The sequence below is a fragment of the Trachurus japonicus genome, chromosome 3 (genome assembly GCF_045865225.1).
Source record: "Trachurus japonicus isolate A0001 chromosome 3, Traja_1.0".
Taxonomy (NCBI): Eukaryota; Metazoa; Chordata; class Actinopteri; order Carangiformes; family Carangidae; genus Trachurus; species Trachurus japonicus.
Genome location: NC_140909.1, coordinates 18706610 through 18730794, shown reverse-complemented (window position 1 = coordinate 18730794; position 24185 = coordinate 18706610). Strand labels below are relative to the sequence as shown.

The 24185-nt window shown below is 39.7% G+C and overlaps 1 protein-coding gene and 4 pseudogenes across 5 annotated transcripts; 2 read left to right on the top strand and 3 right to left on the bottom strand.

Annotated features, from left to right (window-relative positions):
* Positions 1-2478: 2478 nt before the first annotated feature.
* On the bottom strand, positions 2479-4871 carry LOC146989881 (UDP-glucuronosyltransferase 2A1 pseudogene; annotated as a pseudogene). The gene is made up of 2 exons (XR_015034608.1): positions 4477-4871; positions 2479-4263 (listed from the first exon to the last, which is right to left on the bottom strand). The product of XR_015034608.1 is annotated as a UDP-glucuronosyltransferase 2A1 pseudogene (transcript).
* Positions 4872-5330: 459 nt separating this feature from the next.
* Positions 5331-8630, bottom strand: LOC146989880 (UDP-glucuronosyltransferase 2A2 pseudogene; annotated as a pseudogene). Its single transcript, XR_015034607.1, has 3 exons — positions 8498-8630; positions 8222-8308; positions 5331-7110 (listed from the first exon to the last, which is right to left on the bottom strand). The product of XR_015034607.1 is annotated as a UDP-glucuronosyltransferase 2A2 pseudogene (transcript).
* Positions 8631-9398: 768 nt separating this feature from the next.
* On the bottom strand, positions 9399-11318 carry LOC146989879 (UDP-glucuronosyltransferase 2C1 pseudogene; annotated as a pseudogene). The gene has a single exon (XR_015034605.1). The product of XR_015034605.1 is annotated as a UDP-glucuronosyltransferase 2C1 pseudogene (transcript).
* Positions 11319-13344: 2026 nt separating this feature from the next.
* On the top strand, positions 13345-19963 carry chrna5 (cholinergic receptor, nicotinic, alpha 5). Its single transcript, XM_085765170.1, has 8 exons — positions 13345-13500; positions 13847-13987; positions 16322-16473; positions 16616-16660; positions 17397-17506; positions 17799-17976; positions 18063-18758; positions 18895-19963. Exons 2-8 carry the CDS (start codon positions 13897-13899, stop codon positions 19051-19053), a joined length of 1431 nt encoding a protein of 476 aa, XP_085621296.1. The 5' UTR covers positions 13345-13500; positions 13847-13896; the 3' UTR covers positions 19054-19963.
* A 905-nt stretch (positions 19964-20868) lies between these two features.
* On the top strand, positions 20869-22773 carry LOC146989877 (UDP-glucuronosyltransferase 2C1 pseudogene; annotated as a pseudogene). Its single transcript, XR_015034604.1, has 2 exons — positions 20869-21016; positions 21168-22773. The product of XR_015034604.1 is annotated as a UDP-glucuronosyltransferase 2C1 pseudogene (transcript).
* The last annotated feature ends 1412 nt before the right edge of the window (positions 22774-24185 follow it).

Here is a 24185-nt window from a genome sequence, read left to right as displayed (position 1 = left end):
GTTGTTTGAGCAGTGTGTGTCAAAATTGTGAAAGTGAAATTTCACTTGAAATATGTTTATTTTTTCCTTGTTGGTTGCAAATGTCTGCAGACATATATGTAGGGTCGGACCCCCATGATGTCTAATCCTACCTAACAGTATGTAACTGACGATTAAGGCACAACTGATATTCCTAATGATTTACCTGCGTGACAGCTAGAGATGTAAAACATTATATATGTTTTGTGTAATGGCTGCAACAAGACAAAAATAGGAAGGATGTAGACACAAAATCTATCACATTTGCAGCATGTTTTTTTTTTGTAATAAAAGAATTTATTTATTTAAGTAACAACCCTCAGGGATTTTGTACAGTCATGTCCTAACAGCATGTTCTTTTCCACAATGCTCACAAACCTACAGTCTTGAGAATCTGAGTGAGATTAACTAATTTGTGAAACCAAGTTTTACTGTAACATCTCTCTAGCAAGAGATACACAAATACTGATACACTTTTGGACGAATCATAGGCTAATTTATTTTGATTCTGCTGTTTTGGCATCCATATCAAACTATGGTAACATTGGGAATATCCTTTCTACCTTTAGTGGGCTTAAAGTAAATGCCATAGATTCAACACCTTAACACAGTCCTCTGTCGTGCTAATGATATCACAAGACCAAGACTGTCTGTAGTTTTCTCAGGTAAGCAGCACCTTTGTGTCTGAGGACGTCCTCTGTCCACAGTCTCTTGTGGAGATTCTCTCTGGGTCGCTAAAATCCGACACATACAGCGGAAGTTCAGTTCTGACTTGTATTCCATGTTATTTACAACACTGCCCAGTTAAGCCCATTAAGTGTAGAAATTGGGGCAGACCCTGCATGTTCACCCTGAGGGAGGGCTTATTCAAGACTTCCTGTATGGCCCAGAGGATGTTGTTGTCTTTATCCACTCTGTTCCACACTTAAAGACTCAGCAGGCCGTCTTTTTTTCCGTAAACAAATGTGCATTCACAACTGGGACTCAACAGACTCTGAAACTACTTCATTTCATTTAATGAAAAATAAACTTTTCCTTTTCTTATGACCTTGATGGTAAATTGTTCTTGCCCAGGGAAGCTCGTCTGTCAATCCCACGACATTTGGAGGTAATTTAAATCTGACTTTTTTTTGCAGTCCCTAAAGACATTTTCATGTCCATATATTCAGGGACAACTTTAAGGGTGGGACAAAAAAAAAACTGGTAACAATGGAAACTTTTTTATGACTCTGCTTAGGTGGTTGCTTTTTCATAATACAGTATATTAAAAGAACACACTGATAGTATATCCAACGATCCATAGTGGTTATTGTAAAGATCAGCTTGCTCACTGTCCTTTATTAATATGCATGTTTTTGTAAAATCTTACAGTAAATACCCGCCTGTGAACCTGTGCAAAATTCCCCTCTTCTATGCTCCCTTTATCAAATATTTTTCATACATTAAAATAAATATTATATTTGTAGTAAAAAGGCACATAAAGTATGCAATCCCAGATGAAAACATGGAGTAATTAGACAATTTACTACATGAATGAAATTATTAAAATAAAAAATAGAAATAAAAAAAACGTAAACAACTTTTGTTGAAAGTAGAATTTAACTATTCATCATCAGTTGGCTTGTGTCTAGAATGAAATCTCCACCTTTCCACAACAGAGATTTTTAAGTATTATGTTAATTGCATAAAAAAGTAAGATTCAGTTTGAAAAGTAGTCCATAGTGCAAAATCCTACAGGTAAAAATCATGAGCCAAGGCTTATATAAGTGTACAAAGGTTTCAAGCTGGCCCAAGATAACCTTGGCACGTCACTCCCATCTTGGTGTGAGAAATTGGATGTGTTAAAATCCATGTTAGATTACACTCCAGGTTTGGAGGAGATAAGAACATGAGTCCTCAGTATGGTGCACTGCTGAGGAAAGAATATAGTCATAACATAAATACAGTAGTATATTGTACTACAGATTAAGAGTGAATTTAAAATGTATTGCAAAGATGCAAAGCTTGTCCCCACTGTGTCAATTAAAGAGGACAAGCTTGTGAAGAAGCAAGCAGCAAACAAGCAAATAATTTAGAAAAATTTAATTCTTGCTACATCAGCAATATACAGTGCATTATCTTTCCTGCTATGACCAAGGTTAAACATATCACTGTGTGGCGAATGTGAATGTGAACAGAATTTAAAGAAAATATACTGCATGTATGTACATGTAGCACATAAGATTTGTTCAGCCAGAGTAAAGGATATGTAAAATATTACAGTTCTCAGTCACATAATCAACCTGATACCAATGTATACTTTTCTTTGGAATTGCTGTCATTTTATTTTAATTGTATTTTTTTTTTCTATTACCAGTAATACAAATAAATCACTGAGCAAACAATTCATGTTTCATTAATTTAAATGACTAAGAATATTTGTGGTCTAAATTCCAGTTTGTTTGCCTCTTTGTTTAAAAAAAAAAAAATCACATTCCCGTTTTGTTCTTGGACAGAGTTTACAGCATCTACATGGTGGGGGTGGGTCATCAGGAGCTCTGCTTAGGCATTGTAATCCCACTTTATTAAACAAATCAAATCAGTGAAGCATTTGTCTTTAATATTCAGTTGGGTGGTACATCAACCACTGAACATAAACAATACACACTTACACATTACACACATTAGTCAGATTTCAGTTTTCTTTTCAAACACAATCTGAAGCACGCCCATATTAACCCAACAACAAATAGGAAAATAAGCAGTGTAACTGTTAGCAAAAATAATACAACATCTACAGAGTGGTAGGAGTACCAGGGCAGTTTGTAGGACTCTGTTCTCAGGTGAGCTGCACCTTTGTGTCTCATGACAAACTCTATCCAGAAGAGGGCAGTGTCTAGTGGTGCCATTGGCTGATCTCTATGCAGCCTGGAGAGTCTCTGCATGTTCATACTGTAGGAGGGCTCAGTCAGGACTTCCTGAATACCCTGAAAGAAGATATCCTCATTCATTGTAAAAATGTCAATTATCTTCCCTGCTCCTCTTGCTTCAATTCTAAATAGATTATCACGTTGATCAAAAATCAAAGGAAGTCCTAGTATAGGAACTCCATGGTAGATGGCCTCTTGCACTCCGTTAGTTCCACCATGAGCCACAAATAGTTTAATCTTGGGATGTCCTAGGAGGTCATTCTGTGGCATCCAGTCCACTAGTAAAGTGTTGTTGCCCACAGTGGCTGGTCTGTCACCTTTATACCTCCAGATGACTTTCTGCGGTAATTTTGAGAAAGCTGCACTGATATCATTGGCTAAATCATGGGGAAGCTCTCCAATCAAAGTCCCCAAAGACATGAGGATGACTCCATGTTCTCCAGAACTCTGCACAAACTCCTCCAGGTGTTGAGGCAGAGGTTTTGCAGGTTTACACTGGAACCCTCCCATATAGATGACATTGGGCATAGTAGGCCGAGGAAACTCAAACACAAAGTCCACTCTCATCAGCCACAAGTCTGCTGCTTGAAATAGGGAGCAGTAGTCTGCATCTGGTCCTATATATTTTTCAATTACCCCATCAAAATGTGGCATGACATACATAAAAACCTGATATTTCATAAAAGCATAAATGGCGACATTGAGAAGTCTATCGAGAAAACTCATTTTATCTGATAGCTCAGACCCTGTCATTGGAACATAGGAAAGAGGAGAAGGTGCAATTGAAAAATGGCCCTCGTTTTCAGTTGTCCATCTGACATTATACACAAACGGTAACTTGAAATAATGGGCAAGAATAACACCCACTGGTGTAACAGGGTCTGTAAGGACAAGGTCATACTTGCCTTCTTGTAGTGATTGCATCACATCTTTGTTTTCAAAAATCTCCTCAAGCATTGTACTCATTTTCTCATACATCTCAGAGGATTTTTCTGCTTGTTCCATTTCCAGTTTCATACGTGTCCAGAAAGACTTCCCTTCCCTCTGGATTTCCAACAACTGGGCCACAAACTTAGTTATAAAGTCTTCATCAAATCCAGATCCCATACCAACTGTAATCGAGGTATAGAATGGCGAAGTTTCCTTGATGTACCAGCTGTCTGATGACCGCACAACAGCAACCTGGTGGCCCCTTGAATGTAGTCCCTCTATGATGACTTTCATGTTCACCCAGTGGCTCCCATCCACTGGAAAAACAAGTACTTTACCACCATAAAGCACAGATGGACAGAGCAGGCAGAGCAGGATCCAGACATAGGGCCAATTCATTTTTATTCTTATAGAAGAAAGCACATGTTAGATTATATCTCATCAAATGTGCAGGCTGCTGTAGCCTACACAGTAACTTTTCAATTGTACATGAGAAAATCAATACCATTGGAACATAGCAAAAGCCAGTTAAAAATTAACCTCTGAAAATACAGAATTTCTACAGAAATACTATACCAGTATGTTGTATTTGCAAAATATTTAAACATGCAAATATTACCTTTATTGGCCGTGTATTTATTTAGGTCTATCTTCTTTGTCAGACAACAGTGCACATGCCTTCCAAGGTCCAGAATGACTAGGACTTTGGTACTGCAATTTCATGTTTATATATGCACAGGTGATAAGGAAGTACAAAGTTGAGTAACAGACTTGCAAGGCGTTAACAATTTTACCTGCAATGCAAATTCCCTTGACAAAACCAAATGACTGGGAGACAGTAATTTCAAAAATGTAGCATTAATTCCCACTTATAAAGTTCTCAAATTGAAGGCATTTGGATTTCTTTTCAGTTCTGTTTTTACCTCCTATTGTTTTATTTCATAAGAGGTTTAGGGTTGCAACCACAATACAGTTTTCTATAATGCATTTACATAATTCATTCTCCCTAAAGCTGCCACTCTTGATGGTCTGAGGAGCTAGTTTTGTCATATGCCCGATAATAATCATGTGTGCTCTGTTGTCTTCTGACAAGTCTTTTTTGTAAGCTCACATTTTAGACATTTTTCCATATGACTATAAACTAATGAACAGCATAACCTGGTGGCTGCTAAGTGGATCAGCAGACTTTCATCTAGATCAACTTCTAGTGCAGGGACTATAATAAACCTAGAAATGTACATGATTTTTCTTAAGTCAAGAATGTTTCAATATTATACTGAAAACTCGTGGTCTTTGCTTTTAATAGAATTAACATTTGTATCTTATCTAATGTCATCAAGTTAGTATACCGACCGTGCAACACCTGTGTTTCCAGACTTTTATTTTGGATAGGGCCAAAATTAAAGCTTAAATGTATGCATATGATGCATATGATGTCTGATTACTGACAGACTTCATTCAGTAAAAGAGCAGTCAATACTGGCAACAGTGTTTAATCTTTGGCACATTTTCTCTAGAAGGTTCCAGCAGTCAGTTCTGTAGCAGTATAGTGCAAAGGTCAGACATGTATCCTTAATATTCAACAAGATTCTAGCTAAACTGGTTGTAATACATCAACCAGGGAAATTACACAATGAACCCTTCATCATTAGTCAGATTTAAGTTTTCTTCTCAAACACAATCTGAAGCACACCCATACTAACCCAACAAAAAACAAAAAAATAACCAGTGCAACTGTTAGCAAAAATAATACAACATCGACAGAGTGGTAGGAGTACCAGGGCAGTTTGTAGGACTCTGTTCTCAGGTGAGCTGCGCCTTTGTGTCTCATGACAAACTCCATCCAGAAGAGGGCGCGGTCGAGCGGCTTCATTGGTTGATCTCGATGCAGCCTGGAGAGTCTCTGCATGTTCATCCTGAAGGAGGGATGATTCAGGACCTCCTCTATGGCAGTCTGAAATGTTTTCATATCCAGTGCAGAAATATCCATAACCTTTGCAACTCCTTTTGCTCTGAGTCTAGAGAGGTTGTCAACTTGATCAAACACAAAAGGAATGCCTACCATAGGAACTCCATGATATATAGCTTCATAGATTCCATTTGTTCCTCCGTGACTTACAAACAGTTTAACATTGGGATGTCCTAGGAGGTCATTCTGTGGCATCCAGTCCACTAGTAAAGTGTTGTTGCCCGCAGTGGCTGGTCTGTCACCTTTATACCTCCAGATGACTTTCTGAGGTAATTTAGCAAAAGCTGCAGCAATCTCATTGGCTAAGTCATGGGGAAGCTCTCCAATCAAAGTCCCCAAAGACATGATGATGACTCCATGTTCTCCAGAACTCTGCACAAACTCTTCCAGATGTTGAGGCAGAGGTTTTGCAGGTTTACACTGGAACCCTCCCATATAGATGACATTGGGCATGGTAGGCCGAGGAAACTCAAACACAAAGTCCACTCTCATCAGCCACAAGTCTGCTGCTTGAAATAGGGAGAAGTAGTCAACATCTGGACCAATGTAGCGGTTGGACAACATAGAATAATGTGGTCCAGATATCTGTTTGTACAGATGCATCTTCGTGGTGTAAAAATATATGTTTTTGAGCCTCTCAAAGAAAGTCATTTGATCTGTTAATTCTGAAGGCGGAAACGGGATGTAGGAAAGTGGAGAGGGTGCAATTGCAAAATGGGCCTCACCATGCACAGTCCACCGAGCATTAAACACTAATGGCAATCCGAGGTAGTGAGCCAGAATGACCCCTCCTCCATTAGCTGGGTCTGTCAAAACCATATCATACTTGGCATCTTGGAAGGACCTCATTAACTCTTTATTTTCAAGCATGTACACAACCATTTCACACACTCTTTTGTGTAATTCAAAGAACCTGTCCTTTAACTCCCTGGCTGCAGCGAAAAGGGCCCACATGGACCCTTTGCTTCGTTTGATTTGAATAGTTTCCGAGATGAAGGCACGATAAAAATCCTCATCTCCACCTCCAGCAATATTGACCGTGACTGTATTGTAATGTGGAGAAGTTTTGCTGACGTACCAGCTGTCTGCAGCCCGGATAACTGTCACAGCATGACCCCTGGAATGCAGCTCCTCAACGAGTACCTTCATGTTTACCCAGTGGCTGCCATCATGTGGAAACACCAGAACTTTCCCACCTCTGGCAGCTGGAATAACGACAGCCAAAAGAGAGATGATGCGAGCCAGAGATAAAATCATCTTCATATCTTCTCAAAAGGAGCAGGTCTGGAATGTAAATAGGAAAACAACAGCACAAAAAACAGGTAGCTGTTATTAAACTAATCCAGAAATTGTGTGTGCAACAAAGACAAGCATGTCCATATCTACACTAGGAATGATATTCATTTTTAATATGTCTCTGCATGGTAAAAAAAAAAACTCCCCTCACGTGGACATAACACATGGAGCCTCAGGAAGTAAGAGTGCAGTTCAGTGCCAAGAGCACTGGGTGCGTTCTGAGTTAAACCCTAATCTCCCTGAGCAGGCTTGTATTCATTACCATGGCGTTTAGTCTGTGTGAAGGAAATAACCATGAGCTTCACTCTAAGAAATGCACGATTGATGCATGTATAATAACTCTCATGCATAGATTTTCTTTCTGATCGCATGTCTAATCCTTCAACAATGGACATGAGTCAATAACATCTTCATCCACGAAAACAGCAGCTGTCAAAAGCTAGAAACAAATGTCAACAAGGATAACTTACCCTTGGTGCACAACCAAGAAGAAAGTAGCAAAGTAAGTCACACTGAAAACTATTCTGAAACTTGTGTTAACAAACTCTGGACCCACTAAAAATAAAGTCAGTGAAGATTTGAGGTCTAAGTTGTGCAACCCTGACACACTTCCTTGTTTCTTTTGTCCCACCCTCATGACAGTTACATGAGAAGCTTGTCTCTTTACCAAGGTACCAAGTCCTAAAAGTGCAATGAGCCAGAACTGCTGTGTTACCAACAGGAAAAGGAAAAGAGTAATGTAGGATGTGGGAATGCTGCTGTGTGGTGTAGTTTTATGTCTTTGGAATGACCTTAGATCTGCGCACATTTTCATTTCAAAGGGAAACACGTCAATGACACATGAAGTGTCATGTGTGTGTGAATGTGCGGTTAGAAAACCATTTCCTTATGTCTTTTTTTTAAACTTACTTGATGACTGATAACAGTTCTGCTGAATGTACAGCACTGAGCACTTCAATTTTAGGGAAGTTGACTGCAGCGACTCAAAGCTCTGAAGCCATCTACAGAAAAAGCATGTCCATGCTCAAACTTACATCACACTTTCTACTTAAACTGAACTTGTCTAAAACATTAACAATGTTATAAGAATGGAACTCACTGAACAGACTCTTTGGTTGGGTGCATGAAGGATGGAAGACTCAAAACACTTGAGTTGACATGAGGTGACTTGTCTTGCACTTTGAATCTGTAATGAAAGTCAGGCTGTGAACAAGCTGCATGCACACCAAGGAGGCAAATGTAAACATTTACATGCAAATGAGTCATGCTGTAGCAAGTCAAACATGCCATGGCAGATTACAGTCACTATGTAGCCTACTATTGTTCAGAAAAGTAACAGGAAGCTGCTACAGTGAGAATTAGAGATAAAGCTCACCACTTATTGTTCCTTTTCAAATGTTCCACAGGGCAATCCACAATCCAAATATGAAATCAACTGGTGGAACACAACATGGCACACACACATTCAGCGACCCCCACACCACACACAAACACACACAGGTCCAACCCCAAACAGCCCCTATCAACTCCCCCCTACGTTTCCGCGTCCACGCGCAGCTTCGTCATATGGGCCGTCCCAAAACTAATTGACTACGAATGCGAGTGTATTGTTCAGCACTTAGACAGCGAGTCTTCGACAGTCTGCACAGTCGAAAACTCGCTGCAGACTTTGTCAAGTATTTTAGATCAAACGCTCACACCGTGCTTAAACGAACTAATTAAAATTCTCAAGGATGTGTGTGTGTGTGTGTGCGTGCGTGTGCGTGCGTGTGTAAAGAAAAGAAAAAAAAGAAAAACAAAAGCAGTTATGTCTGTGAATTCAATTCATTACTTTCTTTATCCTACAATTATTGTATCTTTTATTCAAGTAGGCTATTTTATTTTAACTAACTTTATTTTTTAACTAATTTTAACTCCTATTTGAATATTTATACAGTATATAGATTGCCATATTTATTTATTTATTTTGTAACATTTGATCCTGATGCCTTTTCTGTGTTTACGTTAAGCACTTAGGGGGAAAAAAAAACACCTTGAATTTCAAATATTCTATATAAATAAAGTTGCTTTTCATCTATCCCAGGTTTATGATTCATGGTCCAGGCTCAGTGAATGGGGTGAGGAACTTACACACCACACACACAAAAAATTGTCCTCCACTGCTGCAAGTGTAACTTGGTATGGAGTGATACTCTGTATAGTTCAAGTTGGTTTGGGAGTGCTTTGGGACTGGCCCATACACCCACACAAAGAAGCAACACCCAAAGCTGATCATATCGGCCTTTTGTCACAGTTATTTATTTCAAAGCAGAATGCTCCACCTAGTGGTTGGATGTGTAGAAATATTACATGCCCACAACAAAAACAGACAACCAACAACATCAACATTCAATCAAATATTTGACTTCCATTCATGTATTTATAGTATTTGTTTGATGATGAAAAGGTAACAGCGTACAAAATGTTGCCTTTAGAAAACAATCTTATATTCATCTTGATATTGTAAAAACCATTGCAACATGCATCTACAGTATCTATTCTTTAAAAATAAAATGTACAATGCTGTATATCCCTTGACAATCAGTCACGTTTCACTTTAGATTTACACACTGCATTGTATAAACACATCATAAAGATGAAAAGAGTTAAAAACACGAGTAGCACAGCTCCAGCCAGGAACAAAAATACATCTACAGAGTGGTAGGAGTACCAGGGCAGTTTATATGACTCTGTTCTGAGGTGAGCTGCACCTTTGTGTCTTATGACAAACTCTATCCAGAATAGGGCAGAGTCCAGTGGCTGCATTGGCTGATCTCTGTGCAGCCTGGAGAGTCTCTGCATGTTCATCCTGTAGGAGGGCTCATTCAAAACCTCCTCTATGGCATCGAGGAAGTTGTTGTCTTTGTCAACTGTTTTAAGGGTTAGAATTTTACCCCCTCCTCTCTCCTTCAGTCGCAGCAGGTTGTCATACTGGTCAAAAAACAAAGGAAGACCCACGACTGGGACTCCATGATAAATAGCTTCTTGGACTCCATTTGTTCCTCCATGAGCCACAAATAGTTTAATCTTGGGATGTCCAAGGAGGTCATTCTGTGGCATCCAGTCCACTATCATAGTGTTGTTGCCCACAGTGGTTGGTCTGTCACCTTTATACCTCCAGATGACCTTCTGAGGTAATTTAGCAAAAGCTGCAGCGATCTTATTGGTCATGTCAGCAGGAAGTTCATTGACAAAAGTCCCCAGAGACATGAGGATGACTCCATGTTCTCCAGAACTCTGCACAAACTCCTCCAGGTGTTGAGGCAGAGGTTTTGCAGGTTTACACTGGAACCCTCCAATGTAGACAACATTAGGCATGGTGGGCCGAGGAAACTCAAACACAAAGTCCACTCTCATTAGCCAAATATCTGCATTGAGGATTAAGTGGTTAAAGTCATTATTGGGCCCAAGGAATTTGTCACATATTTTCTGATATGTGTGTTTAACCACGTGGTGGTTCTGCATTAGGGTTATCAGATGCAAAACAACGTTTTGAACTCTTTGAAAAAAGCTCATCTTATCAGTATTGCCCGTTCCTGTTATCGGAATATAGGATAGAGGTGAAGGAGCAATAGCAAGATGACCTTCTTGCGGTATCAGCCAGCGAACATTATAAACCAAAGGAAGGTTCAGATATTTGGCCAAAATGACCCCACCTCCCCAGCAAGGGTCAGCGAGCACCAAGTCAAACTTGCTGTTATTCAGGTTTCTTATCAATTCTCGGTCATCAAGAATTGCTGTTATAGTTTCACTCACAGCTTCATGAACGTCAATAAATGTGCCCATCATTCCTACAGTCAAGTGGAGAAAATTAATCAATGGAAGAGCCCCTCTTTCAAATGCAATGCTCTCAGATATGATTTTTGTGATGAACTCCTGATCTAAGCTCTTCTCAACTTGGACTGTGATGGTGTTGTAATAAGATTTGTCATCCTTGATATACCAGCTTTTGCTGGAGCGCAGAATTGTTATATTGTGTCCTTTTGAGTGCAGAGCTTGAAGCAAAATATCCATGTTTATCCAGTGGCTGCCTTCAACGGGAAAGACCAAGATGTTCCCAGCCTGACAGGCTCTGGGAATGAGGCAGAGGAGCAGCAAAGCACTGCAGCAGTAGATCAGCCTCATCTGAAATGAGAACTAGGTACAGTTAACCACAGTGACCAGCATGTCTTCACTGTAAAAATGAACTGTAATCAGTTCAAACAGTGCAGTTAAAAGTTGTGCAAGGCTCATCATAATTGTTATTTCTAACTTCAATTATTTTCCATTTTCATACTGCCATCCTAAGTCCTCCTGGTTTTCAACCAGCTCAGTTTGTCAGAGCTTGCTAGCTCTAAGTCAACACTACAGTATGTCTGATCAAATGATTATCATTACTTTGTTCAAGTACACTAGTACAACTCAAACGTAGATATAAGCAAACTTTCTTACTGTTGCCTACTGTGTTTTTCCGTCCAATCGTTGTGCTTTGTATAGCATCTGTCCTTGTTCTGACAAGTCTGGCCACCAGATGTTTGTCCAACCCAAAGGGGAGGAGCTGATCAGGATACTTTGTAGTTCAGTTCTGGGCTGCTGGAAGTAAAAGCAGGATCCACGTGCAAGCCAAGTCGATAAGGAAGATCAAAGGTCATTGATAAAGTTGTCGGTTGATAAGATCAATGCAACAACACAGTGGCACAGGGATGTAATGTGTTAATCATTCATTTGTAAGCCGAAGATGAATTTCAGTGTGCTTAACAGAAACAATCAAAGGCTCTCATTAATTCAGTCATTCTCAAATACAACATGTTGGTTTACTGAACCACAACCCTGACCTTAAAAGACTGAACACAGGGTCCCAAAGAAGTCAGTAAATAAAGAATCCCACTACTCAGTGCACGTGAAATGTAGTTTAAACTCAGTTTGTGCAGGTTTTGATCCACTGAACTGATTTGATAACTATAATTTCCAGTGTACCAGTGTTGGTGGCAGGACAATATTCTCAACTGTGGTGAAGAATATCTTGTTTAGTATTTACAGGTATCAATATGCCTCTGAGATAGTGATCCAAAGTCAAATGAAAGTCAAATAACAATATTTTACCACCTGAAAAAATAAAACCAATAATGAGATGAGACTTTGTTCAAGGCATTTCAGTGCAAAGATAAGTGTGAGCTTTGTCCTGACATTTTATTTTACCTACCTCTTACAGTTTGGTTTTTATGTAATTGTTGTGGATATGTGCTTGTAAATTGCTTTTATTATTTTGGTCTTTTTCATATGACCATTGATGTGATGTGCCCAGGGACTACAGATGAAAATGAGCTTGTAGCTAACTCTGGTACAGCGGAGAGCTGTACACTGCCCCTGTCAAACAAACAAACAAATAAATATGTGATATTTTCCGCGTTTTCAATTTCTGTTTAGCTTTTAAATTCAAGTTTCAAACCTCCTGTTTGTTTAATCGGTTTTGGATATACAATTTGGCTCAGATTTTACTTATCATTTGATACTTTCTCTTTTTCCTGAACCCTTAATGTAACAAACTGTGAATACAGATTTAGCTTTCTTTGTATTTGCTCACACCAAATTGGATACAATATATGGTAGCCGTATAACTGAACATTATTTTAATACTGTAAAATGAATTTATGTTGAAGCAGAATTCATGTTTTCCTCTGGATCTAATTAACTCGTACAATCTCTCATTCCTTAGAGAATTTTTTGAATGAATTTAATAGAAATGTCAAGGTCAGATTTTCAAAAATCATATTCAAATCAAATTCAAATGAAAAAAAAATTAGATAATGCAGCTGTACAACTTGATCCTTCGAAGCTGGATATTGATTCCCCCTACCCTCAACCCCCGCCCCCCATCCCATAGCCCACACCATCTCAATATGCTGTCGCCATGGAAGCAGTCACATTCACATACTGAGAGAGTGCAAGGAATAAGAGGAACAAAAAAACACAGCATCACAGGCAGATGTGGACACCAGGTAATAAACTGGAAATAGCAGTGGCAGAGCTGCCCTTGTCGTTTCCTGATGATGCTGTGGAGATACATGGAGAGGAGGCAACTAACCCTGTCTGTGATGAGTGAATACAAGAATGCTTGGAGAGGGGGAAGGGGGGTGGAGGTGGTGGTTGGGGAAAATGGGGCGGGCTCTCTGAAAAAGGAGGAGGAGGATGTGTTTTCTGTGCACAATTGGAGACAGCAGGGAGAGGAGCAGCTGTATGAGGCGAGAGAAAGACCCTGCATGGAATGGAGGAGCGCTAGAGCAGCTCTGTCGCTGTTGTCTGGGTACCCACCATCATCACCGCTCTGGACTGCGTATTAATGGGAGAGACTCAGTGCAGGTACGTATACAGCATTTGCATGCATTACAATGTCAAATGTGCTTATTACCTTGGAGAGATAAGCAAAGTGAGGGTACAGTGCATGCTTGTGCAGGATACTGTTCTGTATATCAAAGGTGTGTGATTGAGGCATTTTGTTGTTTAGAATCTGTTTTCGTTTCTTGCTTGCTTACTTAACAAAGCCTATGTACTGAAATCCATAACTGTGACTGACTATGGTTTGGGAGCAGGGGTGGCTGCCATGGGATTTGCACCCTTAACCCATGGCATTGTTAAAGCCTCACTCTACTAGCTCAGCTCCCTCTCCTGTTTTTAATAACCACTGTTTTTAATATTCATTTTCCAGCTCTGTGATGCCTGAGGGACCAGCACTGTGCATCCAGTGCCACCTCTGATATGATGCTGAGAGCAGGAGGAGCAGCCACCTCTCTCGCACTGCTGCTGCTGTTGCCGTTGCTGTGCTGTTGCCACCTGTGTCACTCACTGCGTAAGTTTCCCAAGGACTGGGAATGCCTCTTAAAATTATCATGGTGGCGACAGATGGTATAGTTGGAGATGAGTTGGACTCTAGTGGATTTGTAACCAAGAAGCCAAGGAGTGGGTGTAGAAATGTAGAAATTGCCAGATGGTTTGTAAAGAGTGATGATATCAAGTTAGTGAAACAAAAAATATCAATGTGAGAGTGATAGCCTTTAAAAGGCTTTTATAGAAAGTGGGTCAACTGTCAATTGAACAAGCAAAACAATTCTAAAAGCTAATGTGTCAACTTAACATATATGATTTTTCCTAAAACTGTATAACTTAATGACAAACATTTACAGGGTGAAGTGTTGGACCTCATCCACATTTCCTTTGACTTTGCCTGTTTACATAATTCAAACTAAGTAATGAAGAAAATCAGGAAAACTGGGATACATATATTAAAAAAAAAACTTTTGATCTTGATGTGAATGCTGTCCACAAAGCAAACACCAGGTAATTACAAAAATCCTGCTATGAGATGAATGCAGCATGAGGCAGGCAGGTGTGCATATTATGAATATAAAAGGGGATGAGCTGCTGCAGCCAACTCAGCAGGGTAGAATAAGAGGAGAAAGGTAGGGTATATGATACATGGATATATATAAATACAGGGATAAATTGTATCAACTAGCTTATGTCCACTGTAGCCATAACACTGTGTACAGTGTATACATGTATCTACAGTATGTCATAAATATGCAGTATGTCATAGGTTTTGCATATTTGGCTTGTTACGGCAATGTATCCTATTTACTTTAGATTAGTGTAATTTTCATTGCTTTTATGGTAGTATACATAAAAAGGTACTAATTCTATATTATCCCATGTTTTTTTTTTAATTATCTATTACTGATAAGCTTTTTGACATGCTGCCCACTGCACCAGGCAGACAGCTGCAAGCATTGACCCAGGTCTCCTTGAAAATGCAGGAATTCGTTAACACGAAACATGAAACTTTACTCAGCATGATTTTCCCAGCTATTACAAATGAGCATTTCCTTTTCTTGGTGCACATACTGTATATTAACTCAGTGGTTTATTCTGCCTCTATGATTACCCATCATACTCTGAAACAGATTAATATGGAATTCAGCAGTCACTGCAGCTTGCCGCTCAGCCAAGCGGGACGCTGGTGTAAGTGGGGGAGAAGCTGAAGAGATGATGAATTTGCTGATTACAGGGTCATTGATTGAGGGTGTTGCAGCCTTGTCTGTATTGATCTGCACACACTGAAAGGGTGACACCATACATTTGTGGTCAGTCTCGAAGTAGTTTTCAAGCCACAATCTCCATTCATAAATTGAGTTTATAACTGCGTTGGTGAATGATTTAAGGAGCAGGATGAGAGAAATTGCGTGTAATGCAATCAATAATTTTTACACTGTAGTGGATATCAGTTTCAGCAAAACAAAGCTGCAGTTTGACTGGAGTTTAGGTAGTTACACTATATATGCACTACACAAACTTTGTCACCTACTCAGTAAATACTTTGTACATGTACATGTGAGGACAGAAATAAATGTATTTTGTTTATATTTTTTTAAATACATAGGCTCATGTTTGGTTAGAAAGAAATAGTCACATAAGGCCGATGTGAGTTGGCACCATCTAGTTTTTCTGGGCGTACTGTCTTTTCTCTGTCAATGTGAACTGTGAATCCTAGTAAGTGTTCAATGTTACTTGAGTACACAAATGTTGTATAACAGATTCTTTCACCACCATCAGTTCAAAGTCCAAGTCATGTTTGGGCCTGTCCTGTTTGCTTATTTATCATCTCAAAAAACCACTGGCAAGCAGTTATGTTTTAATAAAATAAATAATAATAAAAAAACAAAGAAAGTTGAGATGAGTTTGATAACAAACACTGGTACACATGAGTCACAGTGTATCAGTGTATAGGAAGTGGTCCAAGCCTCTTCAATGCTATGTACAGTCAAATGTCATGACTGCTTCATTTGATAATTTTCCTTTTGTAAAATTATGGCTTTGTGGCCGAAAATACTTCCTAAGTTTCACTGCACTGTATATTCACACGTGTTTCAGTCAAAGATCTGATGTCTCTCCTTGAAATCAAACCTATACAGTACCACAGAGGTCATATCTGCAGAAACTTGACACATGGTGGTAAGGTCAGAAAGGTGACTGATGTGCTGTTTGAGGGCAATGTTGGAAACAGAGTTAGAAATTGAGTCATTATCGACAGTGTAGTTGGAATTGGTGAATAAATCAGAGGTACTGTTTTATCAGCTACATGTTGTAATTTTCCTCTTTAACTGTCTTGTCCTTTCCAACCTTTCAGGGGTCCCAAAGCTCTCATCTTATGCAAAAGCAGAGGACAAGCTATTCAAATACCTCTTTGGAAACTACCAGAAATGGGTTCGTCCAGTGGTATATCAAAACCAGACCATCTGTGTCAAGTTTGGACTGGCCATCTCCCAGCTAGTTGATGTGGTGAGGATAAAAAAGCATATTCTTAATATTGTTTATGGATGTGTGTCACTGAGGTGTTAACAGGGCTGAAAGACTGAATAATATTTAAAATATTGTGCTGCCATTTTCTTTTCAAACTCAGATTGTTGTTTTGCCATTCTAGGATGAGAAAAACCAGCTGATGACAACCAATGTGTGGATGAAACAGGTAAGTGAAACATCGCATCTAACGCTACCAGCTGCGGCAGCATTGCATTTGGCCATCATCTAAACATTTAGCTAACATTATAAGTGAGTGGTTAGGGCTATGGAAATACTCTAACAGCCTCTGGCTTACATGGCATTTTGAGACAACCAGTCACTTTCACCTCGGCCCTCTTTAATCTGATCTGGTGGCATTTCACTGACAGTCCTCATCTATATGAGTCCTTTTCGTACTGTGCCCACGCACCTGCCTCCACAAGTCATTTCCTCCCCACCCAGGCTCCTGTCAGCCTTATTCATGGTCTTGGGTGTCCTGTCTGTCATGCATCTTATGAATTATCCCCAAAGACCAGGCCGTTCAGGTTAATGGAAGGGCAGAGGACACAGATGCCTTTGGCAAAATGAAAGGAATATCTCTTTCATCTCCTTTTCCTTTTAATTTTTTTCTTTTTCACAAACTGTCTCATCTTCAACATTATTCTATCACAAGTATGACATGTCCAAGAATATGATAGATTTGCTATTAAAAGTACTGGAAGACAGATTTTATTATAGACCCAGACAAGCTGTTTCTCTGGTGTTTGTGAGAAGCTAAGTCAGCTGACTGCTTGTTCACACAAAGGTTGCTCAGGACAGCAAGTAAGTAGTATATCTAACAAAAGGACAAGCTTATCTTTAAAGTCACTATGTATAGATATTTATTTTGTTGAATCTTCATAATTTTATTTTCCTGTGTATAGGAGTGGACTGACATGAAGCTCAGATGGGACCCTGATGACTATTTGGGCATCACAACTGTCCGAGTCCCCTCTGATAGGCTCTGGCTTCCTGATGTTGTACTGTATGATAAGTATGTGCATTTTACATACATTTCATATTTTCCAAATTCAGTATGTTGTCATGGCCATAATGATATGCTATGCATGCAACACTGTATCAAAGAATTTCAAGAGACTATCTAATAATCAAAATTACGTAGAAATTGTGAGAGGACATAGTTGGTGTAGTGCCTATGGATTCAGTGTGGCAGGAGTACCAAAAAAGTGTATTCTAGAACCCAAACTATAGCTTTGAATGTAAAATACAGCCTGACATGAAATAGAAGTTCTTAAAACAACGATAAATGTTGTTTCTTTCAACAGTTCAGACGGGCGTTTTGAAGGAACTGTCACCAAAGCTGTTGTTAGGTTTGATGGAACTATATCATGGACACCACCAGCCAATTACAAGTCAGCCTGCACCATCGATGTCACCTTCTTCCCATTTGATCTCCAGAACTGCTCCATGAAGTTTGGTTCCTGGACATATGATGGCTCCCAGGTGAGTCTCTCCTCCAAGGTGTGTATAGTCTATTAAGCTCAGTTGTGTCCAGTGATTGACATGACATTGTCCTCATTATTTAACAGGTGGACATCATTCTGGAGGACTTCCACGTGGACAAGCAGGACTATTTTGACAATGGTGAATGGGAGATAGTAAAGGCCACAGGCAGCCGTGGTCTGAGGAAAGATGGAAGCTCTTCCTACCCCACCATCACCTACTCCTTCATCATTCGCAGGTTGCCTCTTTTCTACACCCTCTTTCTCATCATCCCTTGCATTGGCCTGTCCTTCCTCACCATCCTTGTTTTCTACCTGCCCTCCAACGGTGGTGAGAAGATCTCTCTCTGCACCTCGGTGCTGGTGTCGCTCACTGTTTTCCTCCTGGTCATCGAGGAGATTATCCCGTCCTCCTCAAAGGCTATCCCTCTCATTGGGGAGTACCTAGTCTTCACCATGATCTTTGTCACACTTTCCATCATCATCACAGTCTTTGCCATCAACATCCACCATCGGTCCTCTTCTACACACCATGGCATGGCGCCTTGGGTGAGGAAGATTTTCCTGCATCGACTGCCTAAGCTGCTGTGCATGCGCAGCCACGTGGATCGTTATGCCACAGCTGGAGTTGCCAGGACGGGAGGAGGACTAGGACTGGGTATGATGAAGGACTCAGCACCTGAACTCACCCCGCTTCTCTACACAAGACGCCACCTACAAGCAGCTTTGGATTCTATTCGCTACATAACCATGCATGTGGTTAAAGAAAATGAGGTCAGAGAGGTGAGTTTGTTGGAATTTTCCTGTTTATCTTTCTTTAATTTGTTATAAACAATCATTTTTGATCCTACACAGTTTGTCACTAAATACTTAGAAATTTCTTGTCGAGAGAGTAACACGTGTGTCTTTTCTGGCACAGGTGGTACAAGACTGGAAGTTTGTAGCACAGGTTCTGGATCGAATGTTTCTGTGGGCCTTCCTCCTGGTGTCCATCCTTGGCTCTGCTCTTCTCTTCATCCCAGTTATTTACAAATGGGCCAACATCATTGTCCCTAACCATGTTGGAAGTCTCCTCTAAGGACATTATGGAAATTGAGTTAAAGCACATTAACAGTTCACTGAGCGAGTGAAGATTAGCAATGAGAAATGGGCCTGCTCTCCACAGTCCCTCTGTAAACCACTGCTGTGGCAGAGCTCAAGCTGCAGATTTAAGACCTGAGCTTCTCACAGAAGCATGTTTTTTATTTTTAATTATTACTATTATTTTATCTCAAAAATTCTGAATTCTGTATTTGATTTGATTTAAACATGAATGAAAATTGGTGTACTACATATAAGAAACCTCAGAAATGAAATAATCCATGTCAAGTACAATTTTCTCTGTATTTCTCCTGTCAATAAATTCTAGTACATTAATTTCATCGAGTATACACTGGGATCATAGAGTGCAAGTGTATCATTGGGCCTAGTAGAAAAACAGCACGAGCATGTCCTCACGGTATCATATAGGATTACTGTTTTACTAATGGCTTTTATGTTCATGCAAGTTACAGAATAGAGTGATTAATTTAATTCAATTCATTTCAGTAATTTATGGATCCCTGGAAAGCCAATTACAAGGCAGGCCCCCAGATCAGCAACCGAAACATGACAGATAAGAGAAGATGTGTGCGAGAGAGAGGAAACAGAGGGATCTCTCATGCCGGGACTTGAATTTTCCAGGCAGCCCCTGCACCCTTCAGCCTGAGAAAACATCCTGCATTATCCAGAATGACACATCATAGTATTCATTTACTGGGTCTAACTCTAATGTTTTTAACATACGGATACTGAGATTAAGCACAATGACCTAGCTCCATCACAACTGAAAAATAGCTATTATAACTCCTCAACATCTGTCTTGTTGTTTGATTGATGTTGCATGCAGATGCCTCAGATTATGTAAATTTGGAGACATGTATTAAAGGACCTTAGGGTCACTTTTCCATATCTCTAAGAACCAGGATGACTCTTGTGTTCTGCAGCTTAGCAGCTCTCAGCCTGTGGTTGACCCTGCACTGCCTCTCCATGGCCATATTAAACCATTACAGTTGAAAAAGAAACACAGGCACCACTAGCATGTAACTGCAGAGCAACTGACTTGACTTCAAATAGCTACAAAGGTCTGCTCATTAATAATATTGTAAAGATAGATCACTTACACTCATCAGATTGTATTAGGTATAGAATTACTGTTGACATATGAACCCTCATTACTGCAAATGTTAGATTTATTTTAGACTTACAGTAAGAGTGACATGATACTTGAAAGTTGTACTGCTCTTAGGGACTTATCAAACATGATATTAAGTTTACAAATTTTTTAAACGTATTACATTTACATCAAGGTACACTATATGTACAGTATATACTATACTGTTTTTAAGTACATTTAGATCATGGGATGTTCTTAAAAGGTGTGAGGTATGAGCAGAAAACACCTGGACAGACCACATTATTTGTCTACATGTTAGGTGCTACTGTTGTTGAGGCCTCTCTGGATTAAAAGGCAAATACTTCTGTCTTCAGCTTATTGCACTGCAACAGTTACATACGGTAAGCCGGATTCATTTTACACCTTTACTGTAGTATGATGTAAGGCAAAGACAGGCTAATTGTTGCAAGTATGTAACTTGTTATTTTAATAACATACAATATTATCCAGATCACCTTAGGTTTGTCCCAGAGGATCAAAGGATTTGCATCTTTTAGGTGATTTTGTATGAATGTATCTTCCAGAGTGCATGCCGCAAACAGTTAAAGAAAAATATCTACGGCTAAATTCACACAAGGGAAAACAAATAGCTGTTACATGAATCTGCCCACAGCTTCAATAAAGAGGTCACGTTGTTCTTCAAGAAAGGCCCAAAGAAAAGCTTAATGATAATCTTCTTATGAGAGCTTTCCTGAAATTTGCACTTATGCATTCTCTGGTACCTAGTTTCACACCAACGTCTAAGGAATAAGCGTATGCATGCTCGGGGCTGCCTCATATAAAACAGGTATGTAACAGTTTGATCTTGCATGAAATTATATTCTCCTTTCTCAGAGGGAAACCTGAATGCAAAAAGAGTAAAAATACTTTTATGACAGTTAGGGCAGGTGTCATTCAGAGACACCCCAAATTAAATTTTATATCTGTTCTTCTTTCAGGTTAAAGATGTCGCCAGGTGGAAGGATAAAAACCTTTATTCTCCTTTTATTCTTGGTGTTCTTTACATTCAGAATGTGTCATGGGGGAAAGGTTTTGATCGTACCTTTAGAGGGAAGCCACTGGGTCAACATGGATATCATGATCAAAGCACTCCACTCTCGAGGACACTCCGTTGATGTGGTACGAACCAATGAAAGCTGGTACATCAAGGATGACTGTCCACACTACAAGACAATCACAGTTCCTGTCAGTGAGGCTTTTAATCATAACTTTATCAAACCGATCCTGAAAAGGATAATTGAAATAGAAAGGGGAGGGGGCTCTGCTGTGAACTTTGTGAGTTTGCAGGTCGAGATGTTCACTGCAATGTTTGACATTCATAGAATAATGTGCAAAATGGCTACTGTCATGTTTAAAGACAAAGCGTTGATGGATAGTTTAAAGGAGAGAAAATATGACCTAGTCCTTACTGACCCAGCATGGGGTGCAGGTATATTGTTATCTCACGCTCTTAAGCTACCTCTGGTCTATAATGTGAGGTGGATCACTAGTGGAGAGGGACATTTGGCCATTGCACCTTCTCCTTTATCGTATATCCCAATGACTGGCTCAGGGTTGTCAGACAAAATGAGTTTCATACAGAGACTCACAAATCTATTATTTTATGTAATTTGGCAAGCTCAGGATGCATTTCTAATTAGCCCTCAGTATCAAGCTGTTTGTGATGAGTTCTTTGGCCCAGAGGTCAGATACAGTGACTTATTACGAGGAGCAGACCTGTGGCTGATGAGAGTGGACTTTGTGTTTGAGTTCCCTCGGCCCTTCATGCCTAATGTTGTCTACATTGGAGGGTTTCAATGTAAACCTTCTGAACCACTTCCTGAACACCTGGAGGAGTTTGTGCAGAGTTCTGGAGAACATGGATTCATCATTATGTCTCTGGGGACGTTCGTGAATGAACTTCCTCCTGACTTGACCAATGAGATTGCTGCAGCTTTTGCTAAATTACCTCAGAAAGTCATCTGGAGGCATAAAGGTGACAGACCAGCCACTGTGGGCAACAACACTATGATAGTGGACTGGATGCCACAGAATGACCTCCTTGGACATCCCAAGATTAAACTATTTGTGGCTCATGGGGGAACAAATGGAGTCCAAGAAGCTATTTATCATGGAGTCCCAGTTGTGGGTCTGCCTGTTTTTTTTGACCAGTATGACAACCTGCTCCGACTAAAGGAAAAAGGAGCAGCTAAGATTCTTACATTAGCTACTGTGGACAAAGACAACACCCTCCTCAATGCCATAGAGGAAGTCCTCAATGAGCCCTCCTACAGGATGAACATGCAGAGACTCTCCAGGCTGCACAGAGATCAGCCAATGCAGCCACTGGACTCCGCCCTCTTCTGGATAGAGTTTGTCATGAGACACAAAGGTGCAGCTCACCTCAGAACAGAGTCCTACAAACTGCCCTGGTACTCCTACCACTCTATCGACATAATTCTGTCTTTTCTGGTAACTACTTCAGTATTTACTTTTCTTCCTCTTGTTTTTTTTAGACTTGGATGTCTTAAGAAATGCAAGAAAACACAAACAAATAAAAAATGACAACGACCTGCTCTTAGCTTATCTGACTAAAAGATTTTTTGTCATTTCATGTAACGCAACCTTGAATTCATGAATTCATTACATTTTCTCAATGTAAAAATACTTTCTTTAACTCAATTTATGGTGCAGTCAAGGGATTCTGATTGCTTATGACTATTCAAGCCTTTAGTAAATAATAGGAATTTATTTTTTCCCAATAAAGCTTTATTATGTAACGATGAGAATGAGCCACCAGGGAGAGTAGGGCGAAAATGTGACACTATAGATTCAGTGTTAGCAGGCGCAGCAGACAGAAATGCTAATTAGCAAACAAAGACAACTGCACTCTGTTCAGAAATGTGTGTTTGATGAAAGCTGCAAGCATTCACTAATTATAAATAACTTTCCACATATTCCATTTTCTAGGCTACTTGGGATAGTTTTCCCTTAGAGGGAAACAGATGAAAACATGGCAGAAATAAAGAGAAAACTGTTAACATGAACCCCAAGCCTGAAGCCACCATTAAGTTTACAACTTTGGCCTCCTCTAGTGGTAGCAAGAGAAAATACACTGTGACAGACAGCAATCATACTTTTTGGTGACAAAGCAAGCTCTGTTCTTTCCGTCAGGAGAGCAGCAGTAATGAGAGTGGGTAGAAAAACAACACTCACAAATGCACTGGATGCTCCAGCTGATTGGTGGGTTATCTTATCAACCAGAAGCAATCATTCTGTGCTAGAAAGAGAGACTGCCTAATCACGGAAGGTCATTAGACTCGCAGGTTGAACTTTCATAATGGTACACTAGGTCAGTGGTTCTCAACTGGTGGGTCGGGACCCAAAAGTGGGTCGCGGACCCGTTCTGGATGGGTCGCGGACAGCTGGTCAAAAAAGTAAATAATATCTAATGCACATCTGATGTTGGACATGTCTTTTATTTTGAAAAATAACTTATATTGAAAGGCATGCGTCACATGAACACATGCAGTTGTAATGGTCCTCCTCAGTTTCTTATTATTTGCTCTGAATGCAAAGATATCAGTTTCTTATTAATGTGGCCTGAATGCAGTGAAAATACCTTGTTTTGTTTTGTGGGTCTTTATTTTGTGCAATTTGATATTTATTCACTTTTTTGAATATCTGAATGCAGAGATGCATTAGAATTCAAATATATCATTTGTTGGTCTCCATTTTGTAAAGTTTGATATTGTTTTATTCACTTCCATACATGCAGTTGTCATGGTCCTCCTCAGTTTCATTCATGTGCTCTGAAATGCACTTTGCTCAATAAAGAGCAAAATGAGTTTTTAAAGGCTTAAAAAATAATAATCTTGGTTTGAATTCTATAAAAGTGGGTCGCGACTTAATGACCATGGGAAAATGTGGGTCCCAGAGTGAGACTAGTTGAGAACCCCTGCACTAGGTTAATGGTG

Excerpts from the sequence above, each read along its gene's own strand:
- chrna5 (XM_085765170.1), top strand. The coding sequence starts at position 13,897 with ATGATGCTGAGAGCAGGAGGAGCAGCCACCTCTCTCGCACTGCTGCTG. Across the intron at positions 13,988-16,321 it reads CCACCTGTGTCACTCACTGC|GGGTCCCAAAGCTCTCATCT; the intron begins GTAAGTTTCCCA and ends CCAACCTTTCAG. Across the intron at positions 16,661-17,396 it reads CCAATGTGTGGATGAAACAG|GAGTGGACTGACATGAAGCT; the intron begins GTAAGTGAAACA and ends TCCTGTGTATAG.